The sequence below is a fragment of the Artemia sp. Qi Xiang Cuo genome, chromosome 1 (assembly GCF_049724085.1).
Source record: "Artemia sp. Qi Xiang Cuo chromosome 1, ASM4972408v1, whole genome shotgun sequence".
Taxonomy (NCBI): domain Eukaryota; kingdom Metazoa; phylum Arthropoda; class Branchiopoda; order Anostraca; family Artemiidae; genus Artemia; species Artemia sp. Qi Xiang Cuo.
The window spans coordinates 47,458,087-47,480,725 of record NC_142794.1 but is presented as its reverse complement, the minus strand read 5'-3'; the positions used below and the strand labels follow the sequence as shown (position 1 = coordinate 47,480,725).

The 22,639-nt window shown below is 36.2% G+C and overlaps 1 protein-coding gene across 1 annotated transcript in view; it reads right to left on the bottom strand.

The window, feature by feature from the left end:
- The window catches only part of LOC148956400 (uncharacterized), a 257,094-nt gene that overhangs the window by 123,417 nt on the left and 111,038 nt on the right, over window positions 1-22,639 (bottom strand). Inside the window, exon 3 of the mRNA XM_089090693.1 lies at window positions 14,881-15,101. Coding sequence (XP_088946819.1) covers window positions 14,881-15,101 — 221 coding nt within the window. The remainder of the gene's footprint in view (window positions 1-14,880; window positions 15,102-22,639) is intronic.

Here is a 22,639-nt window from a genome sequence, read left to right as displayed (position 1 = left end):
ATTTTCAGATATTGTCTTGATAAAACTCAGCTGTATTGGCCTCAGGGGTTCTTATGCTGCAGCGAATTGCTAGTAGTAGTAGTAGTAGTATTTTATGTTTTTGCTTGCCATACATACTATAATCTGTAAATTTTCGAATGTTTTCTAGATAAAACGTACTTTTGGTTACCTCAGAAGGCTTAGTAGTGCAGTAAGTTGTCAGTACTAGTAATATTATCATGTTTTTGCAAGCTTTTCTTACAATACCTTCAACATTTTCAGATATTTTCACGATAAAACGTATCTATATCGACCTCAGGTGGCTTTTTGTCACATTGAGTTGTTAGTAGTAGTTCTATTTTCTTGTGTTTTGCATGCCTTTCTTACTATACCTTAAACATTTTCAGATATTTTCTTAATAAAACGTATCTGTATTGACCTCAGGGGGCTTTATGTCACAATGAGTTGTTAGTAGTAGCTCTATTTTTATGTTTTTTGCACGCCATTCATACTATACCTTAAACATTCCCAGATATTTTCTTGATAAAAAGTACTTTTGTTGACTTAAGATAGCTTAGTAGTGCAGTAAGTTGTTATTACTAGTAGTATTAACGTGTTTTTGCAAGCCTTTCTTACTATACCTTAAAAATTTTCAGATATTTCCATGATAACTATACATTTTCTAATATTTTGTTGATAAAACGTACTTTTGTTGACCTCAGATGGCTTAGTAGTGCAGTAAGTTGTTAGTACTAGTAGTATTATCGTGTTTTTGCAAGCCTTTCATACTATACTTTAAACATTTTCAGATATTTTCTTGATAAAACGTATCTGTGTTGACCTCAGGTGGCTTTATGTCACAGTTAGCTGTTAGTAGTAGCTCTATTTTCATTTTTTTTGCAAGCCATTCCTACTATACCTTAAATATTCTCAGATATTTTCTTGATAAAACGTATCTGTATTGACCTCGGGTGGCCTTATGTTACAGTGAGTTGTTAGTAGTATTTTTATTTTCATGTTTTTTGCATGCCATTTGTACTACAGCTTAAACATTTTCAGATATTTTCTTGATAAAAGATACTTTTGTTGACCACAGGTGTCTTAGTAGTGCAGTAAGTTGTTAGTACTAGTAGTATTATCCGGTTTTTTGAAGCTATTCATACTATACCTTAAACATTTTCAAACATGTTCTTGATAAAATGTATCTGTATTGACCTCAGGTGGCTTTACATTACAGTGAGTTGTTAATAGTAGTTCTATATTCATGTTTTTTGCAATCCATTTGTACTATACCTTAAATATTTTCAGAGTAAAATATGTGTATGTCTCAAAATGGGATAATGATTATTCTACTGCTTATGAACTATATGACTCTAGTACCGAGAGAGAGAACATGATGAATTATTCTATGAAACTGATTCAAAAGATGAAACGTATATTGAACCTGTAGGTGATACCCCATAAATAATGATCTTTTTAATATCCCTACGCTGACTTTTCCCTTCCAATAATCTTTCTCCTTTTGGCTCAGTGACAAAATATCTACCTTCATTTCAATTAATAACTCTATTTATTTTTTTTCAAACTCATCTTAAAAATATAACTTCACCTCAAATGTCCTTCTAAACCCGACCCGCAAAAATAATAAAAATATAAAAAAAGACTTAAAACGAGCAAAGTTCAAACTCTGTAGATTCACCTAAAATTTAATTTCTGTGTCTAGTTTACGCTAGGAACAAAAAACTATTCAACGTTTTGTAAACGACTTTCAAATTGTATCTGGACGTTTAATTTAGCAGATCCGTCAAAAATGTATTGAAAATAGATGTTTTCCATGTGCATAATTTCTGAAAATGGTGGTAATTTTCATTTTAATATTGATTTTATTGTTGGATGTTTGATTGAACAGTTGAAGTGGAAGTGCCTAAGGTTATAAAATAGAAAAGTCATAATGAGGAAACATTTTAGACCACGGGGGACTTTTAAAAAGATAACATTCTAAATTGTAATATTTCATAATTTCAAGCATAAAAGTGTCAGAATTGAATTTTCAATCCATTCGCTTGTCTAAGTCCCGAAAGGGGAGGTCTGATATGACGTTCTGATAACTTTTTCTTACACATTTATAACTTTTAATGGAGCCTCTATATTGAAAATTAGGGGGAGGGGACCCCTTGGTGGTTGGGGAGAGGGGTCCCTTGGAGGTTGAGGTCCTTGATGGTTAGGGTCATTGGTGCTTACGATCCTTGATGGTTCATGCTCATACTCGTCTCACTAGTTGGTTTCTAAGGATTTCTAAGGATTGTTCTGAATTTCTTTATTAAAATTCTTTTCTTGACATCTACAGCTTTATTAGTATCAACTTTTTAGTATACTAGAATGCTAAAGCATATTTTATATTGATAATACTGCTTAAATGGTACTTGTGTATCATTCAGAACACAGTCGAGAAGTAAAGCTAGGTCAAGTCAAAAGGTCTCACTCTGTTTCACCCAAATAATCCTCTAAAATGTCTCAAACTGTTTCACCCAAATAATCCCCTAAAATCTCGATTAATCTCTGAAGATTCCTTTCTTCTGGCAACTGTGCGCTGATACATTTAAATTCCCATGAACCATATTGATTTTTCTGTCATGAACTCTTACATAATCGAGGCTCTAAAGGTTCGACGTAATTCCTGTCTCTATCATTTTGACAACATCCTGTCACATAAATTCAAGGTAAATTCATTGGAGGTCAAGCGATGTCACTCCCGGTCGGATTCAAAGGGCTTTTGATCTAGTACTAGTCGTATTCTAGCCCTCTGATTGGATTAGAAACAGGGTTTGTGATCTTGTCCCGGTAGTATTCCAGCCCTCTGATTGGCTGTGATCTTGTCCCCCCTATATCTTCTGGGCTCCCCCTACTTACAAATGCTTTACAATGCCAAACACACGTATTTCTTTTAGCGTCCAAAGCTCAGAACGGTGCTTTCCATTGGTGTCGCCATGGAATTGTAACCACCAACTGAAGATTCTCAGATTGGGTCCTCTCCTCCTGCCTAAACACCTTGGGGTAGTCTGAAACAAATGCTCAAAACTTTTTCCTACGAGTAAGGTTATCTATGGTTGTTTCTAAATTAGGGGACCATCCCCTATCATCCCACCCATCTCCCCTTATTTCCCTATCACTCCTTGAACGAAATTACTACTACTACTAACCACTCACCGTAGCACCAAGCCGCCTGAGGCCAACACAGCTACGCACGCTCCTCCTCCACCTCGATCTATTCAAAACATCCCTTTATACACCCGCCCACGAAGTTCCCAATTCTTTTAAATCTTTCTTTATGACGTCCTGCCGCCCCAGACGAGGACGACCTACTTTCCGTTTAGCCCTAGACGGTTGGCCGAAAAGAACAATCTTCGGCAATCTATCATCCTTCATCCGCACACCGTGCCCTAGTCACCTCAACTTTTCTTTCATTATAGCCCTAACGAGCGGTATTGACCCACATTTTTCGTATAGCCTATTGTTTGAAATACGGTCTGTCAGCCGGGTACCCAGAACAATCCTTAAGCAATTTCTCTGGAAAACATCTAGCAAATCTTCATCCGCTTTTCGGAACGTCCATGCTTCAGGGCCATATTTGACCACTGTCATCACTGTAGCTTCGAATATTCTAATCTTGGTTTGCAGACTTATCTTCCTATTCTTGCAAACTTTTTTTAACTATGCAAAAAGACCCTGAGCCTTGGCTATTCTACTTTTAACATCTTCACTGCTCCCACCATCTTTACTAATAATACTACCAAGGTAAGTGAAGCTGCCCACCTCATCCATCTGAATGAATGAAGTTTTTCATTACCCAACGTCACCTTTTTATCTTCACTTGTTCCTAGCCTTGGTGAATTAGTCTTTTTAACATTAATTTTCAAACCTATTCTAGCACCACCCTGAACTCGCAACACCTCTAAAACTTCATTCATTTTGCTCACACTTTCATCAAGGATGCTTAAATCATCAACATAATCTAAGTTCAGGAGACTTTTTCCTCCCCATTTGATTCCGTGGTCTCCCATTGCCTTTCCTGTGCTCCTTAAGACAAAGTCCATCAAAATAATCCATATAAAGGGGGATAGAACATAACCCTGCTTAACTCCTGATTTAACACAAAACCAGCTGCTGACCTCATTTTCTATCTTAACCGCAGCAATGTTATTCTCGTACATAGCACTTCTCAATTATTAGCCTAAGAGTGAAAATTTGATCGACACATCCTCTACCTTTACTAAAACCACACTGTTCTTCTCTTAAAACTTCGTCAACGGCATCTCTCAAACTAAAAAGTATCATATTACTAAGTAATTTACTACTTACAGAGACCAGACTAATGCCTCGATAATTACCACACTCACTTTTATCACCTTCCTTATAAAGTGGTTTAATTAAGGTTTTCCTAAAGTCGTTAGGTACTTCCCCTTTTTCAAAAATCATATTAATAAACCATGATCCTTGAACGAAACCATGCCTACTTACCGCTCCTTAATGTTGGCACGTTCTGGAACTGGAAAATTAGAGTTCCAATTTTATTTGATGAAATCAAAAGTGCCTTACAGCGCCCCTCCGAACCAGTGCCCAGGGCAGGCTGCCCTCATTGCCCCTCTAGGTTCGTCCGTGGTCAAACTTTGCCCAAAACTCATCCTTGCAACTAAGCATGTAACTGCAATGTACCATTTAACACTTAAATCCATAATGGTTGCCTTTCCCATTAGGAATGATAGTTAACAATTAGACGAAACAATTTTTCAACATAAATTCACAAACAATGTAGGGTAGGGGATGAAATGCATTTTCTAAATTGAGGGGGAGGGTGGCATTGTTTTGATTTTTCCATATTAAAATACCAAAAGCAGGTATTTTTCAACGAAAATACGAAAAGTGTGTTTTTTTTATTATAAGAGGGAGTCTAGGGAGCCAACTCCCTCCTTCCCTTCTCCTCAACCGGAACCCTACTGAATATAGAAACCCTAACCAATATAGGAACCACAAACAAAACCCTAAGCAATATAGGAGTTTTGGTACGGTAGAAGTAAACCTTTCAAGGAGAGTTTTAACAGTATAAAAGTAAAGCATTTTCAGATTGTTGTTTTACTTATTTTTTTCGTTTAATTTGGCTTCACTTCTTCACAATGAGCTCAGTTAAATGATTGACTGTCGTTTTGGATCTGAAAAGGACATTTAATGATTATTTTGTAGACAAGTTCGAAGTGAAGGAATCTTATTAGTATTAGGATTAAAAACTCGCTTTAGAATTTGTATCACTACTTCAAATCCTCCGTTTTATCAAACAGTTCGTGGTAACGAACTGTAAGTAAGGAGCGACCCGGCTCAATAGTAATATAAACTCTAACAAACGGAATTTTTATACCAATAGATACATCAAAAGAATCAGATTTTCATGCTGATTTCAAATATATAAGTTTCATCTATTTTAGTCCTACCCATCAAAAGTTACGTGAGTTACCTGAGAAAATTTACCTGATTTTAGAAAAAAAGGGATAAAAAACCCCTAAAGGTCATAGAACATTAATGAAAATCACACCATCAGATTCAGCGTAGAAGAGAACCCTACTGTAGAGGTTTCAAGTTCCTATCTGCAAAAATGTGGAATTTTGTATTTTTTGCCAGAAGAAAGATCACGGATGCGTGTTTATTTGTTTTTTTTTCTTTTCCCCAGGTATGATCATATCAACCTAGTGGTCCTAGAATATTGCAGGAGGGCTCATTCGAACGGAAAGTAAAAGTTCTAGTGCGTTTTTTAAATGACCAAAAAATGGAGGGCAACTAGGCCCCCTCCCACGCTCATTTTTCTCCCAAATTCAACCGATCAAAATTTTGAGATAGCCATTTTGTTCAGCATGGTCGAAAAACATAAAAACTACATCTTTTGAGCATGACTTAATCCCCCACAGTCCCCGGGGGAAGGGCTGCAAGTTATGAACTTTGCCCACTGTTTACATATAGTATTGGTTACTGGGAAGTTTACTGACGTTTTCAGGGTGGATTTTTCTCGTAGTTGGGGGGGGGGGGGAGGGGTCAGCGGTTACGTGGGAGTATCTTCCAATGGAGGAAGTTTTCATGGGGGGAGGGACATTGCTATGAAGGGGCGCCGGATTTCCCAGCATTATTAAAAAAAAAACCATCAGAAATTAAATAAAAAAACAAGTTTTTCAACTGAAATTAAGGAGCAACATAAAAACTCAAAACAAGCATAAATTATTAGGTATATTCATCTTCAAGATGTTTCCATGAAGTTTTCATGGGGGAAAACACTGCTATGAAGGGGACGCCGGATTTCCCAGCATTATTTAAAAAAACGATAAGAAATTAAATAATAAAACAAGTTTTTCAACTGAAAGTAAGGAGCAACATCAAAACTTAAAACGAACAAAAATTATTACGTATATGATTGGGTTCGCCCCCTTGTCAATACCTCGCTCTTTACGCTAAAGTTTTTTTTAGTACTTTCAAGAGCTATTTATTCTAATTAACGGCCTTTGTGATTAAGGGGTCATTTTTAAATGATTGGAACAAAATTCGGACTTTAGCGTAAAGAGGGATTTATGGACTAGGGGGGTGAACCCCCTAATATACGTATCATTAATATATGAATATAGAAGTTCGTTACGTAAGTTAAGTCATAAGTTACGTATACTAATAACAACGTTCGTAAATAAAATTAAACAACTTTCGTGAAAGCCATTTAACCAAAAAAAGTATAATTAATATGCAAATTTCGAATTAATTATTCATGTACGGTGAGCAAAAATCAAAACCTGTATTAATTCAAAAACGTTTAGAAATTAAATAAAAAAAACAAGTTTTTTTAACTGAAAGTAAAGAGCGACATTAAAACTTAAATCGAATAGAAATTATTCCGTATATGAAAGGGGCTGTCCCTTCCTATACGTCTCACTCTTTATGCTAAAAATAGACTCTTTCTCACAACTCTATATTTTAAAACAATAACAAACTTTAGCATAAAGAGCGAGGCGTTGAGGAGGGGACAGCCCGTTTCATATACAGAATAATTTATGTTCGTTTTAAGTTTTAATATCGCTCCTTACTTTCAGTTAAAAAAAAACTGGTTTTTTTTTATTTCATAGAGAGAAATAACTGGATTTACAGAGTTTAAATTACGGTTGATATGTTCTTCATTTCGAGTAATACTAGGTGAGATTAACTAAAAAAAATCAAGTTTTTTTAACTGAAAGTAAGGAGCGACATTAAAACTTAAAACGAACAGAAATTATTCCGTATATAAAAGGGGTTGTCCCCTCCTCAACGCCTCGCTCTTTACGCTAAAGTCTTACAACATTATTCTTTAAAACAATAAGAAATTTTAGCGTAAAGAGCGAGGTGTTGAGGAGGGGACAACCCCTTTCATGTACGGAATAATTTCTGTTCGTTTTAAGTTTTAATATCGCTCCTTACTTTCAGTTAAAAAAACTTGTTTTTTTAGCTAATTTTTGAACGTTTTTGAATTGATGCAGCTTTGATTTTGGCTCACAGTACTTAAATAATTAAAACGAAATAAGCATATCAATTTTCCTTTTTTTGGCTAATTGGCTTTCTCGAAATTTTGTTCTGACGTAACTTACGAATTAACTTGCGTAACGAATTTCTATATTTGTATGTTCTTATTACGTATATTAGGGAGTTCACTCCCTAGTCAATATCTCGCTCTTTACGCTAAAGATCGAATTTTGTTTGAATCACAAACCCCTGAATCACAAAGGCCGGTTAATTAGAATAGATAGCTCTTTTAAAAGTACTCAAAAAAACTTTAGCGTAAAGAGCAAGGTATTGACTGGAGGGCAAACCCCCTCATATACATAAAGATTTCTGTTCGTTTTAAGTTTTAATGTTGCTCCTTATTTTCAGTTCAAAAAAAACTTTTTTTAAATTTAATTTCTGATCGTTTTTCAAATAATGCTGGAAAATCTGGCGCCCCCTTCATGGAAATGTTCCTTTCCCCAAGGAAATATCCTCCATGCAAAGATATCCCGTAACCCCTACTCCGATCCTGACCCCCCACTAGAAAAAAACTCCTCCTGAAAACACCTGTATACTTTCCAATAACCAATACTATATGTAAACAATGGGCAAAGTTTATAACTTGCAGCCCGTCCCCCGGGAACATTGAGGGATTGGATCATTCCCAATGACATATTTATAAGATTTTTGAATATATTGAGCGACATGGCCATCTAAAATTTCGTCTGGGTAACTTTGGGAAAAAAATGAGCATGGTAAGCGGTCAAGCTGTGGTCCAATTTTTTGGTCACTTAAAAAGGACACTAGAACTTTTAATTTCCGTTCGAATGAGCTCTCTCACGATGTTTTAGGACTACTGGATTGACACGATCACCCCTAGGAAAAAAAAATAATAAAAATAAAGTCGCATCCGTGATCTTTCTTCTGGCAAAAAGTACAAAATTCTACATTTTTGCAGACAGGAGCTTGAAACCTCTATAGTAGGGCTCTCTGACACGCTGAAGCTGATGGTGTTATTTTCATTACAGTTCTATGACTTTTAGGGGTTGTTTCCCCCTTTTTTCGAAAATAAGGCGAATTTTCTCAGGCGCGTAACTTTTGATAGGTATGACTAAATTCGATGAAACCTATATATTTGAAATCAACATAAAAATCTGATTCTTCTGATGTATCTATTGGTATCAAAATACCACGAGCTGTTTGACAAGATGTTACCTGATAAATCAATCCATTATTTTATATGCTGTGTAAGCACTTTAAACTTATTGTTTTTATTTGTTGTGTTGTTGTTGTCTTGTTGTGAGTTTGTTGTTGTGAGGCTACGTATTTACTTTTGACTCCTAAATCAATATTCTTGTTTTTATGCTTGGATTTTGTCTTTTCAGTAAAGTGTTAATATTCTATAATCCTACAAACATAGGAAATATTACCAGTTGATTTATTTGCATTAGTTTTATTGATATATGTTATATAGGCTGTGAAGTAATTTTTGTTCGTTTTAAGTTTCAACTTCGCTCTTTACTTCCCTCAGAAAAACTTTGTGTTTTTTTAATTAATGTACGCTCGCTTTTGATTCAAATTTAATGTAGAAATTTAAAATTTAATGACCTCTTTTACTTATATAGAATAATTACTGTCCGTTTTAAGTTTTAGCATTGGTCCTTAGTTTCAGTTGAAAACTTGTTTATGTTTATATAATTTCCAATCACGTACAATCTAGGGGGGATAAGACGCCTCAACCCTTATCAAGGTACTGAACGAAAACACCGTGCAAGAGTTGAAGGAAAAAATAAGTTTAGAATGAAAAAAAAAAAATCAAAACGTAGTGCTTTTTCTTTGTGTAAAAAAAATTAAGAAAGAAGAAATAAATCTTTGATTCTTTGTTTTTAAAAAATAAATTTAGTCACACTTAAGAAAGTAGCTCTAGGTGTGCACCTTCGACACAAAAGTTTCATTGACTAGACAGGGTTGTGCATGGACGTATTTATGGAAAATTTTGCTAGCTCAACAGAAATGTGCCTTTAGACTTAGGGATTTATTTGACCTGTCCCCAAATAAAAAGCCTCTCATTACTCAGAAATGAATGGAAATTCCAGAAAAAGATCATTTCTTGTGTAGGTACGATAAATGGTATTGCTAACTAAGTTTGTTTTTATTTCAGAAATTTTGGGAAGAAGTACCTGAATTCTCCTACAGAACTGTTTTATTTGTATATCTTCCTCTTTGGATGCACAATATTACGTATGGAGAGAATATTACAGTGGAATTGTCAATTAAATAATTCGAATAAGTAAGTATAACAATAAATAATCTTTCTTTTAATATACAACATTGAGTGGTTCCAGAGCCACATGCCTACACTTCTCCATCCACTTAGTGGCAAGGGGTTGGGTTCAAGGGCGTAATCAGACCTCAGTTTTCCTCCAGACCCCAGTTTGCCCCCCCCCCAGCGGAAATTTAGTTTCTCCAAAAATGTTGTCAAAATTAAGATAAGCATGCATAATTCAGGTATCCACTGAAACAGGTCAGTTTTCTTAAGTACATCTTTACCTTTTTTATTACTTTTCAGCAAGATTTTCAGTACTCTCTGTCATTTTCACTTAATTTGGGAAAATTGATTCCAACTTTGACCCTCCCCCCCCCACCACAGGAATTTTGACAAAATTATGCCATTCTTTGAGGTATGGATTTAGAGATCTACTGAAAATATCGTTGTAAACTTTGAACTCGATGACTTCTATACCCTATTGAATGAAAATGCTTGGACAATTATTTTCGTGGGACAAGCTTAAAAAATCAGTGCATCACTATTACAAAAACAGTGAAATTATCTGAAAATCATCGTATAAAAGGTAGAAAACCATGATTGAAAAAAAAAAACCACCCAAGCAGGAATAGAACGCAGGACACTATTTCGAAGTCGAACGCTTTACCAACAGAAACCCGCCTCTAATAACTTGATTTGATATATTAGTGGTTGTACCTTAATTGAGTAGCTTATTAAGGGGGCTTGGAGAAGGAACACACGAGAGGTGTTCTTGTAAACCTCCATTTACGGTTTTTGGACCGTAATTATTACAATGATGATTTTGTTTTATACCTCCAAGATTTTTATTTAAAAATTGACATCAAAAGTTTTTTTTTAGTGCTGTATCACACTTAAGGATGGTAGAATTGATAAATATCACGTAGATATGAGCAATAGCTTTCAAATGAGCCATTAAACGTCACTCTAAAAAGTACTGGTAGCCCACTAGTCCCAGCTTTTCCAATTGAGGCATGACACCAAAAGTGCCGTTTTCTATGCTATTTGGCACTTACGGATGGCAAAACTGATTATAAGCACGTAGAAATGAGCAATAGCTTTCAAATCAGCCATTAAACATATCTCTAAGAAGTTCGGGCAGCCAACTAACCCCTAGCTTTTCCACTTGAAACCCATTTAGCTCTTGCAGGTGGTGGAATTTATAAAGAAAACGTAGATACGAGAAATAGCTTTAATTCTATCTATTAAACATCTGTCTTTTGTAGCCCGCTAGCCCCACCCCTTGAGAAATGGCACATAATATGCCATTTTTGTGCCATATGGCACTTGCAGATGGTGGAATCTATGAAAAGCACGTGGATGTGCGAAAAAGCTTTCGAATGAGCTATTTAGGCATCTCTCTATGATGTTCTGGTAAACCGCTAGCCCTTGAAAAAACGAAAAAAAGGGAGACAGATCAGTGCTACCCATGCAAAAAAAGCATTTTTCCTTGTTTTTCAATGTTGGGGACTGTAATTTCTCTGAACAAGGTTTCCAACTATGCTGATTTCAATGGTACACTTTTCAGTGACGCCATTTTCAAGGGGTTTCAGGCTTTTTTCGAAATTACCATAAATTTATTTTCGCAATAAATTTTTATTTTTAACACGAATGGAAATAAAATTTGCCATTCCTGAATCAGTGTTAGATGGCTATTTTTTTCTAAATTCTTGTTTTTTAACTTTTGGTTACTATGGGCTATTGTTCACTCTGTACTAGATTGCAGCTACCGCTGCAACCATGATGGGAATCTTTTACGCAAAAAGCCATATCAAAAATGTATCTAAAAGTTTTAGATTATGAACAAGGAATTATTAATAGGGGACTTTGAAAAAACCTAATTTTTCCGACGATTTCAAACAGTTCGTGGCAACTAACTGTAAGTAAGGAGCGACCCGGCTCAATACTAACCAAAACTCTAAAAAAAAAAGAATTTTGGCTTATTATGCTGATTTCAAATATATAAATTTCTTTAAGTTTAGTCTTAGCCATTAAAGGCTACGAGCCTGAGAAAATTTTCCTGCTTTTCGGAAAAAAAGAGGGAACACCTCCCAAGAGCCATAGAATCTTAATGAAAATCATACCATCAGTTCAGCGTATCAAAAAACCCTACTGTAGAGGTTTCGAGCTTCTATCTACAAGAATATGAAATTTTGTATTTTTTGCCAGAAGAAAGATCACGAATATGTGTTTATTTGTTTTTTTTTCCATGGGTGATTGTATCGACCCAATGGTCCAAGAGTTTCATGAGAGGGCTCATTCGAACGGAAATTAAAAGCGCTAGTTCCCTTTTTCAGTGACCAAAAAGATTGGAGGGCGACAAGGCCCCCCGGCCCTTTTTCCCCAAAATCGTCTGATCAAATTTTGAGATAGCCATTTTGTTTATCATAATTGAAAGGCCCAATAACTGTGCCTTTGGATGGAACACCCCCACAGCTCCAAGTTAAAGATCTTTTAGTTATAAAATTTTCCCATTGTTTATGCATAGTACCCTATTTGTTATTGGGAAGTGTGTATACATTTTCGTATGGGGGGGGGGAGGAATTTTCTGCTAGGGTTTTTCTACGGGGGAATTTTGCATGGGAAGGGAAGTTTTCAGGGGGTGAACTTGTCAGGGGAAATTTTACACTGGGGAATAATTTGCCATAATTCCTAAACGAAATTATTTTTATATGTTTTGTTTTCTCTTTTCCCTCTCAATCTTACGCGTGGAGTTGTTAAGGGTAATTGTTAGGGATAAATGTTCACCGTGATTGAATTGTCTAGAGAATATTTCCGTGGGAAGGTGGATTTCTCCGTAGAATAATTCCAGATTTCCTGGCATTATTTAAAAAACGACCAAAAATTAAATAAAAAAAGTTTTTTCAACTGGAAGAAGGAGCTACAATAAAACTTAAAACAAACAGAAACTATTGCGTAAATGAAGGGGGTCGCCCCCTCCTCAACACCTCGCTCTTTATGCTAAAGTTTGAATTATCCCAATTCTGTAATACCGACTCCTGAAACACAAGGGTCGTTTAATTAGAATAATAAGAAGCTTTTTTAAAAGTACTAAAAAACTTTAGTGTAAAGAGCGAGGTGTTGAGGAGGTGTCTTTTCGTAACTATTTAGAACATAAATAGGTTGCTCTGGGAAGGCTTGTGTCAACTAGCTTTTGACATGCGGCACTTTCTTTTGACATAATTCTAGAAGTTGAAACTAACTTTCTCTATTGAAGGGGAAATAGACCGTTCATTATGACCAAATGGGGATCAGGTGTAAAAAACAAAGGCCCCGACAAATTCCCAAGTTTTGTTACTTGATGCTATATTTTCTTCATTATGAAAGGTCTTGACATGTTTATGACTATATAGATGTTTTGACTGTAAAATGCTATCAGGTTTGACAATCAATAACCTAGCTTTGGAAATCGTGCTTGTACACGACCAAACTTGTTCGTCTTTAACCGGAGAGAGCATACCGTTTCTCCTGTTTGAAATTACTTCAATTCTCAAACATATGTCGAACCTAGAATGATAGAAAAAACGACTAATCTAATCCATTTCCACTTATTCTTGATTTGATAGTTTCGAACAAGTATTGAAACGCTCCCTGGAGCTGTGTCATGTTCCATAATTACTGTGCCATTTTGTTCTCTGTGTACAATAACACACACACACAGATATATATATATATATATATATATATATATATATATATATATATATATATATATATATATATATATATATATATATATATATATATATATATTACAAAAAAGAAAATTGACCCCGTCGAGGATCAAAACTAATTTGGACAGCGTTGGTGTCCGACATGTTAACCTTCAGCACTAGAAGTGGACAAACTTTATTGTTGTTAATCACCCTAAAAGAGCTATTTTCGGTGCTATACGGCGCTTTACTACGGTGTTATCAACAAGATTTATAAAATGCGTGCAGATGTAAGCATTAGCTTTCAAATCAGCTCTCAAACAGCTATCTACGATGGTCCAATGCCCCCAGCAGTGATGGAAAAATAGAAGGAAAAAAACAGCATTTTAGCTTTTCCGAAATTCCCAAAAAATTATTTCATGATTAATTTATGCGGTGAAGATGAACATAAATAGTCTTTATTACTCCTGAGTCTTATCTAAAAGATTTTTTTACCTTTCATATACCAAGGGGACTGTGAGAGGGAGTATTCAAGAGCGGGGATTGTTTACTTCCAACTAGGAGTTGTTGGCCACGGATATTTTAGTGCGGCACACTTTTTAGGCTTCCCAGCTTTTCCCCTCCAGAAATGGCGCCAAAAGAGCCATTTTTGCGAGGTATTAGGCTAATTACTACTACGTCTACTACTAACAAATAATTGCAACACCAATCCACTTGAGGGCACCACAGCTACGTACGCTTCTCATCCTTTCTAAAGCCTCTCTCTTTAGACCCTCCAAAAAGTTCCTATTTCCCTTAAATGTTTCCTTACGACATCCTCCCACCCTATTCAGCGATGGCCTGCTTCTCATTTGGGCCTAGACGATCGACCGACAAGGAATTAATATAGTTATCAAGTTATAAACTTAGTATAAATATATTTATATAGTTACAAATATAGTTATTTCTTATTGTAGCTGTAATATTTTAATCAGGAATGGTACAATATCAAAACGTTTCTTGATTCTGGTACCGATCCTGCTTCAGAGTTCCGATTATGATGCGATTCTGCACTATATATTTTAGAAATATGCAATGTACTTCATGTACAAAATTGTATATAGAAGAATACGGGTTACCATCCAAGTCCTATCCCGCCACTACCATCATAAAATCGAGCCAGTGCAGGTTTTCCATTTCAATTAATCATCCTATCTTTGCTTTTAAGGCCCATTCACAATGAAATTCTACTAATACCAAAATTTAACTAGTACTAATTTGAGCGAGTCACATTTTTCCCAGAATTTTCGAATTCGCTGAAAAATTCTAATTGGTTCAAATTAGCACTAAGTAAATCCCGATAATAGTAAAACCTCTTTATGAATGGGCCTTTAATAAGTAGGTCTTCAAATATTAATTACTTACGTGACAACTAGCGGATGCATCATATAATTCGTAAGTGATGGTGTTATCAGTAACCTCAGCCGTATTTTCATTAGTGCCAGGTACTTCCTGACCCCGTTGTAACCTCCGTTCTTCATATAGATAATCAAGATTGCTGTTAGTACGTAATGGTGTCTTGCAGCCTTTAAGAATTATGTAGTCTGTTTCTGATGCTTGATCCTTAGAGGTTGCTGGACATCCGCCTGAAACCGATAAATTTCAAAAGAAAATAAAAAATGAATTACAAAAGGCCGGAATATATTACTTAATGAATTTTATTTATCAAGTTAGCACTTAAAGTCATTGGTCCCTGAACCTTGTGAGTGCAGACGTGCCTTTTCCTGAGACAGCCCAAAAATTTTTTTGGTGGCTTAAAATACCCCCCTCCAACCTCTCTCTAGAAAAATCCTCTGATATATAACTGTGAATTGCTTGTGAAGCCCTCCAAAAAAATACATATTTGTCGTCAGCAAGGAGTGAAATACTGTAATAGTTGCCAAGACTTAGCTTTTAAGACATAGATCTAATGTAAATAGAAAAAACAGTAATAAATAATATAAATTGGAAAACAGTGGCGTCGTTTCGGGGTGAGGGGGCAGTTGCCCCCTATTAATTTGTAGAAAAAATTATCACTTCAAACAAAACTAGTTAGAAAGTAATAAGCATGAGTCTGGCCACCGCGATTGGCAGTTGTTTGGGTGGATGCTGTTTGATTTGTTTAAAACATAATTGCCCCCCTATATTTTTGTGATTTGGCAATCCCTGCTGCCTAGCCTCCTGAGAGGAATAGTTTGCTTAGTCTCTTACTCTCTGCTGCTTAGTCTCTTTAAGTGAGAGAAAACCGCTGCTATATTATTGAACTGCATTGGATTTACGGATTTGAAAACTGACAGCATTTTCTGCTAGGTTGTAAGAGAGCTCTGATTCATCGAACTAAACGTATTTCCAGTGGACATTCTATATGCGAAAGTAAACCCCATTCATGCAGTTCCTCACCTCCCTGCTCAAAGAAATCCCAATCTATACACGTCCTCCCAGATTGCACCTCATCCATAAAATTCCTTTCCCGTATATCTCTCCACCATAAAGAGGAAAAACTCAACTCTTCGTCCCCCAATTTGGACATTAATTTTTCATCAAGTAATTTTATTAATTTTTACTCCAAGCTTCTGCAAGTTTGTATTTGCACCTTATGAAATTGCTTTCTGTAGAACAAAAGAGTTAATACCCATGTTCCAATTAATCGTCATTTAATTAACTAAAAGATGTGTAGAATTGCGACACAAACGGCAGCTTCCTTGGTGTGAGAAGGGGATTATTAAGTTCCACCAATCACATGACATCTTTTTTGTTATAAACTGAAATTCTTGTTCAATATTTAATTTTTATTCTAGCTGAATATTCCATATAAATGCAGTGAAACATATCTTATTGTGATCCCCCCCCCCCACGGAAAATTCCCTCCGGTCAATTTCATCCTCGCTGAAAATCTCATAGGGAAATTTCTTGTGGATGATTCCGCCTCAATAATTTTCCTTTGCATACTTTCATTTGAAAAAGGCTTTAATTTCTGATCTTTTTTCAAATCATGTTAGATATCTCCCTTCTTGGATTTTTTTCCTGGAAATCCCCCCACCCCCCGCCGAAAGACGCGATGTTTTTGCCAGGTGGCAAAGACTAAGTAAGATAAATGACAAGAATTTCGTAAAGGAATTCTGGCAAATACCCCCAGTGTAAAATTTCCCCTGGAAAGCTTTCCATGAAAACTTCCATCTTGAGGGAAAAAATTCAGCGTAGTAATCCCCCCAAGAAGAACCCCCTCCACCCCTTACAATAAAAGATGTATGCATACTTCCCAATAACAAATACTACAAATAAACAATGTGTAAATTTCGTAACTTATAGCTCTTGTCCCAGGGGCTGTGGGGTATTCTGTTATCCCCAAAGACATAACTATTGGGCATTTCAACTATGCTAAAAAAAAAATGGCTGTCTCAAAATTTTGATTGAACGACTCAGAGGATAAAAGGGGTGGCACTAGAGTTCTTGTTTTTGTCGGATAGACCCGCAAAATTTGAAACGAAATAACCAACGTGGAAGGACCGACGTGACAAACAAATACAAATAGAAGCACCTATGCACATTTACGATTTTACTTGCTTAAAAAAGAAGTGTTAGAAGTTGTGAAGAGCCCTTGTCAGGATTTCATGGTAAAAGACTGTGTGAAACGAGTCTGTTCAGTCTGTGAACCTTAAAAGAAAAGAGTTCTTCCTACTCGCAGTTAAGGTTTACCTGGGACTAGAAGCGACCACCCGTCTGTTTTCCTTACAAGGAAAGGATACAAAGTTCATGGAGAAATGCAAGAGCATCAAGGAGATTGCCGGGAAATTTTATATTGAAGCTGTGTCCCAGCTAGTCGACCGATTTCCATTTGAACATGACATTTAAAACTTTGTAGAGATTGTAGACCCATAAGTCTCATCGGATGGTGGTATTCTATCGTTGCGGCATTTGTGTCAAAAGTTCGGGCACCCCTCGTGGGATTTTGGGCTGGTTGAAAAAGTGTGGCGGGCATTGATACTGCGTAGTCCAAACGACAGTTGGCTCAGTGGTGGAAACCCGATTGATTTGTGGAACTGGGTGGCGTCCATCAAGATCCCAAGTGGAGTGCTAAAGTTCACTAGCGTTCTTCATGTCATTCGATTTATTTTTGGACTTCCCTGCTCAAATGTCGTTGTGGAAAGACTTTTCAACGTTCTGAAAACAGTAAGAAATGAAAGGAGGAATGGGATCAAAAACGTAACTTTGGCTGCGACGATTGCTGTCAAGTATGGAATGAAGCGTAAAGGCCCCCCACGTTCACCGAGAGTTTAATGAAAAAAATGAATTCCGTGAAATCTGATACGACTGCGTCCAAATGCGTCACTTTTTTAGGCATTGGGAAAGACGAAGGGGATGGTGACGACAACGATGACTCGGGCTATTAATCTTAACATTGGGTGTTTTCTCTTAAATCTTATTAATTGGTAATTCTCATTAAATTTTTCTGAATACAGTTTAAAGTGCATCTACATTTGGCATTTTCTGGAAAACTGGGAGGCAGGTAGCAGTCTACATTATTTAAAATCGAATAATTCAAAAGATCAAAATGCAGGCACTGTCCTTAAATCAAGCTTTAAGTGATTCATTTTTGCTACTACACTCTGCTTCAAATTAACAAGTCAATATAAAAAAAAAAGGAAAAAAATATGTGAAAAGCGACCGATTGGATATCATTCATGCCAATTCTTCGTACCAATTCAAATAAAAACGAGGGCGTTGCAAAAGCAGTAGTAGAGAAGGAAAAAATAATGGGAAATAAAAAAAATCAATAAAATGTATTCATATGGTCCAGAATCTGAGACCTGGACCCGGAATCTGTAAATCAAAGCCGAACTTAACCAGTCGATAAATACAAAGCATTGTTTTAAACGTCAAAAGAAGACATTTTGGTACAAGTAAAAGGTCTTGAGTTGCAAAATGGGTCGTCTTGAACAAATGCTATTAAAAGTCAGCCTAATAAGGCTTTACTTTTAACTTGGAAAGATGTCAGAAATGGGGAAACGTTTCGAGATTTTGGTATTGAAAATAGGTATTTCTAGAGATTTACCACCAGGCTTTTAGGGATTGAAAAAATTTGAAGTGGAAACACTGGTTATATAGCGTAAGAATCAATTTTGTTAACGTTCCTGTTCATATAGTAAGCACGATAACATGGTTACTTCCGGATTGTGTCCTACTATAATTCTACTTTTTTTTCGCACTTAAATACTCTATTCCCACATTAGTGGAATGGAAGAACTGCATGAAATCTCTACAGCATGGTTTTCTGATACGCTGAATCTGACGGTGGGATTTTCATTAAGGTCGCTTGATGTTTTGGGGGTGTTTCCTCCCGTTTCCAAAATTGGGAAAATTTTCTCAGGCTCGTAGCTTTTGATGTGTAAAATGAAAGTTAACGGACCTTATATAATCATGGTTGCAGCAGCTGCTGCAACCTAGTAACGAGCGAACCACAGACCATAGTAACCAAAAGTTAAAAAACGCGTTCTCAAAAAAACTGTCTTGTGAGAAAAAATTATCAATGCTTGGCTTTTTTGCTGACTTGCGTTTTTTTCTGGCCTTTTCAACAAAACGTTCTGCAAATATACTGTTTCTACTGAATTATCACAAAGGGCATAAAGAGCTGTGTGGGGATAATGAATTCTAGTGACTTGAAGTTTTGGTTTACATTCTAGCCGTGGAACAGTAGGAAGTACAGCATAATCATGTTTACAGCGGTAGCTGCATCATGTAACCTAGTAAAGAGCGAACCACAGCCCATAGTAACCGAAAGTTAAAAAACGCGTTTTGTTGCCTTTGGAAGTACCCTGCTATGTCATGGTTGTAGCGGCAGCTGCAACCTAGTAAAGAGCGAACCAAAGCCCATAGTTTTGAAAACACATTTTGAAAAGAACTGCCGAGTGAAAAAAAATTCCATGTAACATTGATTAAGGAATTGTGACTATTATTTCGAATTGTTTTAAAAGTAAAAGTTTATTGCGAAAATAGATTTATGGTGATTTCACGAAAAAGCTCAAAACTCTACGAAAATGGCGTCAAATCAAAATGAAAATTGTACCATTGGAATCAGCATGGTTGAAAACCTTGAATAGGGAAATTACAGTCCCCCTCCTTAAGCAACAAGGATTTTTTTTCTAGCAGGTCTAGGGGGTGACCAGAACATCATAGAGAGGTCTGTAATAGCTCATTCGAACGGAAATTAAATTTTCTAGTACCCTTTTTAAGCGTTCAAAAAGATTGGAGGGCAACTAGCCCCCTTCCCTAAAGGCTTCCTTCCCCCAAAGTCATCCAATCATTATTTTGAGATAGGTATTTTGTTCATCATAGTTCAATGGTCAAAATATTTGGTTTTGGCGATGATATCACCCTCCATAGTCCCTGGGGAAAGGGCTGTACATTGTACTGGTATCCGACGTATTTAAATCATATCTGTATGAGCGTAATGTTATTAGGCATATTGGTATTGCAGGTATATAGACAGATTTTTAGTAGAAGTGACCCTAAAGGTCCTGTCCCTCACCCCTGCTGCCACCTATAACTTTTTTGCACCCCAAATAAGGGCATAGCCTCCCTAGGGAGAATGATTGCGTAATCTGTCAGTGACCTCTTTTTCAGAGATCGATTTATTTGTTGTTTCTATGTGTAATAACTCCGGAACGAAGGTTGCACATGCGCATTGAATTCTAACGGGAACAATGTTTTTGATCTAGGACTCGAGGGGGAAGTGAATTTCCGAGAACTTGATTGCGTAATCGATCGTGAATGTCATGGTGTCCAGAAATAGTATTTGTTGTTGTTGCTCTCGCCAAATGTTAAGAGTTTCCCGGAAACAGTTAAATCACGTGTTTCCTTCTCAGCCAATCAGAGGGCTTGTTTACATAGTAGCGGCGGAGGGAATATAAGGAAAGGGTTTTTTGGTATAGTTGTATTAGTCTGTGAATAGAATTCAAAGGAGTGAGAAGAACAGTTTTGAATTTACTCATTTGGATATATATTTGTGTTGATGACAATGAGTGGAATGTTTACCCTATTTGAAGTTGATAGTGGAGTTGATGATAATAGTACAAGAGCACCAAACATTGCGGTGGAAACTACGAAAGGATCACGTCTTTGTCTGGAATGGGATGCAGTATATGCAAGATATGTGATATCCTTGAGCAAATTTAAAATGGAGGATCAATTATGTTTCGCCGCAAAAGTTGATATAGCACATGTGAATAGACTTTAATGTGCTTTAAGTGCATTGGTGAAACATATCGAAGACAATAAACAGTATCGTTAATTGTACATGCTCTATATTATTGATGTTGTTGTAATTATTCAATAAAATTGTTTCGAAATCGAAAACGTTCTCTTTCTTTTCTGGTTAGGGCTAACGAATCAGGCTCAGTCTAGAGTCAGCAGTCAGAGTGAAAGGACTGAAAAATGAATAAATTTGAGAAAGAGAGAATTAGATCAAATCTAGTGTTTATGGAAAAACATTCGATTTTGGATGATGTTTTTCTCGAGTTATCTCTTAAATGCAGGATATTCTCTTGTCAGGGAACACTTGACAATATAATGAGGAGTGATTCTCCCCCATTGGACTATTGTATGAAACTTTTAAAATGTGACTCAAGTGCTTATAGTCAATTTATTGATATATTAATTGGAACAACGCAGAATCATATTGCGGATATACTTTTGAAAACATTGCCAATGGATTCAATGTAGATGGCTCACCCATCATTCGAAAGAGCTAACGTCACAAAGCTACTCCTCTCTCCCCCATTTCCCTATCATTGAATTTTCTAACGAAGAGGATCAGTTTCGTTTTAGCAGTGAGTGAGTTGACATCGGAAACCAAAAAATGTTCTATATATGTACATTGTGCGTGTACACTCTTTGCAGTTGTAATCAATGTGAGAATTTTAAAATTATTGATGACTATAGTGAAAATTTTAAATTATGTAATCCTTGTAAATTACATAGAGGATATGCAGTACAAATTAAAGGATGTAGTTAATGTCTTGAGGAGGTGTGTGACTCTCACCCTAGAGGGCACCTGTGCTCCAATTGTCACTATGATAAATGTGATCAGTGGGAGAATACTTACCCCGCTATGATCGGAAAGAATCCTAAACGGGATTTTAGTTTGTTTCTACGAGATTGGTATCGTCGTGGATTTCAATTATTCTGGGAAGAGAAATTTGGTCTACGATTCAACTGTTGGGGTAACAAGACAATTTGGTTTCTACGTCATCGTTGCGATGACACCACCTACTATGACTATAAACCAAGTGATTTTTATTTGGCTGTGACGGAATGTGATTCACCATTTGAAAACACTGTATGTGATATTGCTTCAAATAGACAGATTGAAACTCGTGAATTTCATAATATGAATACAAATAGTATCATTGACTATACAAAGAGATATGACAAGAGTGAAGTTAAATTGTACTTTAGAAATTGCGATCTCGAATGTGACGTCAACCAAAATCTGTATACAACGAATCCAAATGATTTATAGATATTATTTTTTCATGATAGTTATCTATGCACCGAAGATGAAGAAATATAAAAGTAGGGGGTTTGCGATAGTGCGGTATATATATACATTTTATTAATAAACAAATTCACAAACATTTTTAAGCACTTTACTCTTAGGGCACTGAAATCAATACTATATAGGTCGGAGAGTAAATTTTCCACTAGAAAGTCGTTCAGACGAGGATTGTCAACATAAATGTGAAGAAACTGCTTCTAAGTATAGCCACGACATCGGAACACAAAATATAATAGTGCACGGAAGCCACAGCTTTTAGTCGTTAGATCCTGAACCCTCTTCTGATTTTGAATAATAGTTTTTCCACTGCTCTCAATATAGTTGCTGATGTGGGGTGTGTAGAATGTATAGGGTAGACCAAGAGGATAAAATAATTCAATCTTCTGAATTGTTTGAAAGATGCACAGCCAATGAGCATCTAGCACAGTCGATGGACTGCTATTAACAATAATCACGGTCTTGTTCGCGCTTTGAATTTTTCCGAGATAGTCCGAGGGCAGACAATAGGATTTGTAGTGAGACATGTAGGGGTCCATATTAAATATATTGATTATTTGACTGGTGTTCATGGTGTCAAGTCTAGTAGAATAC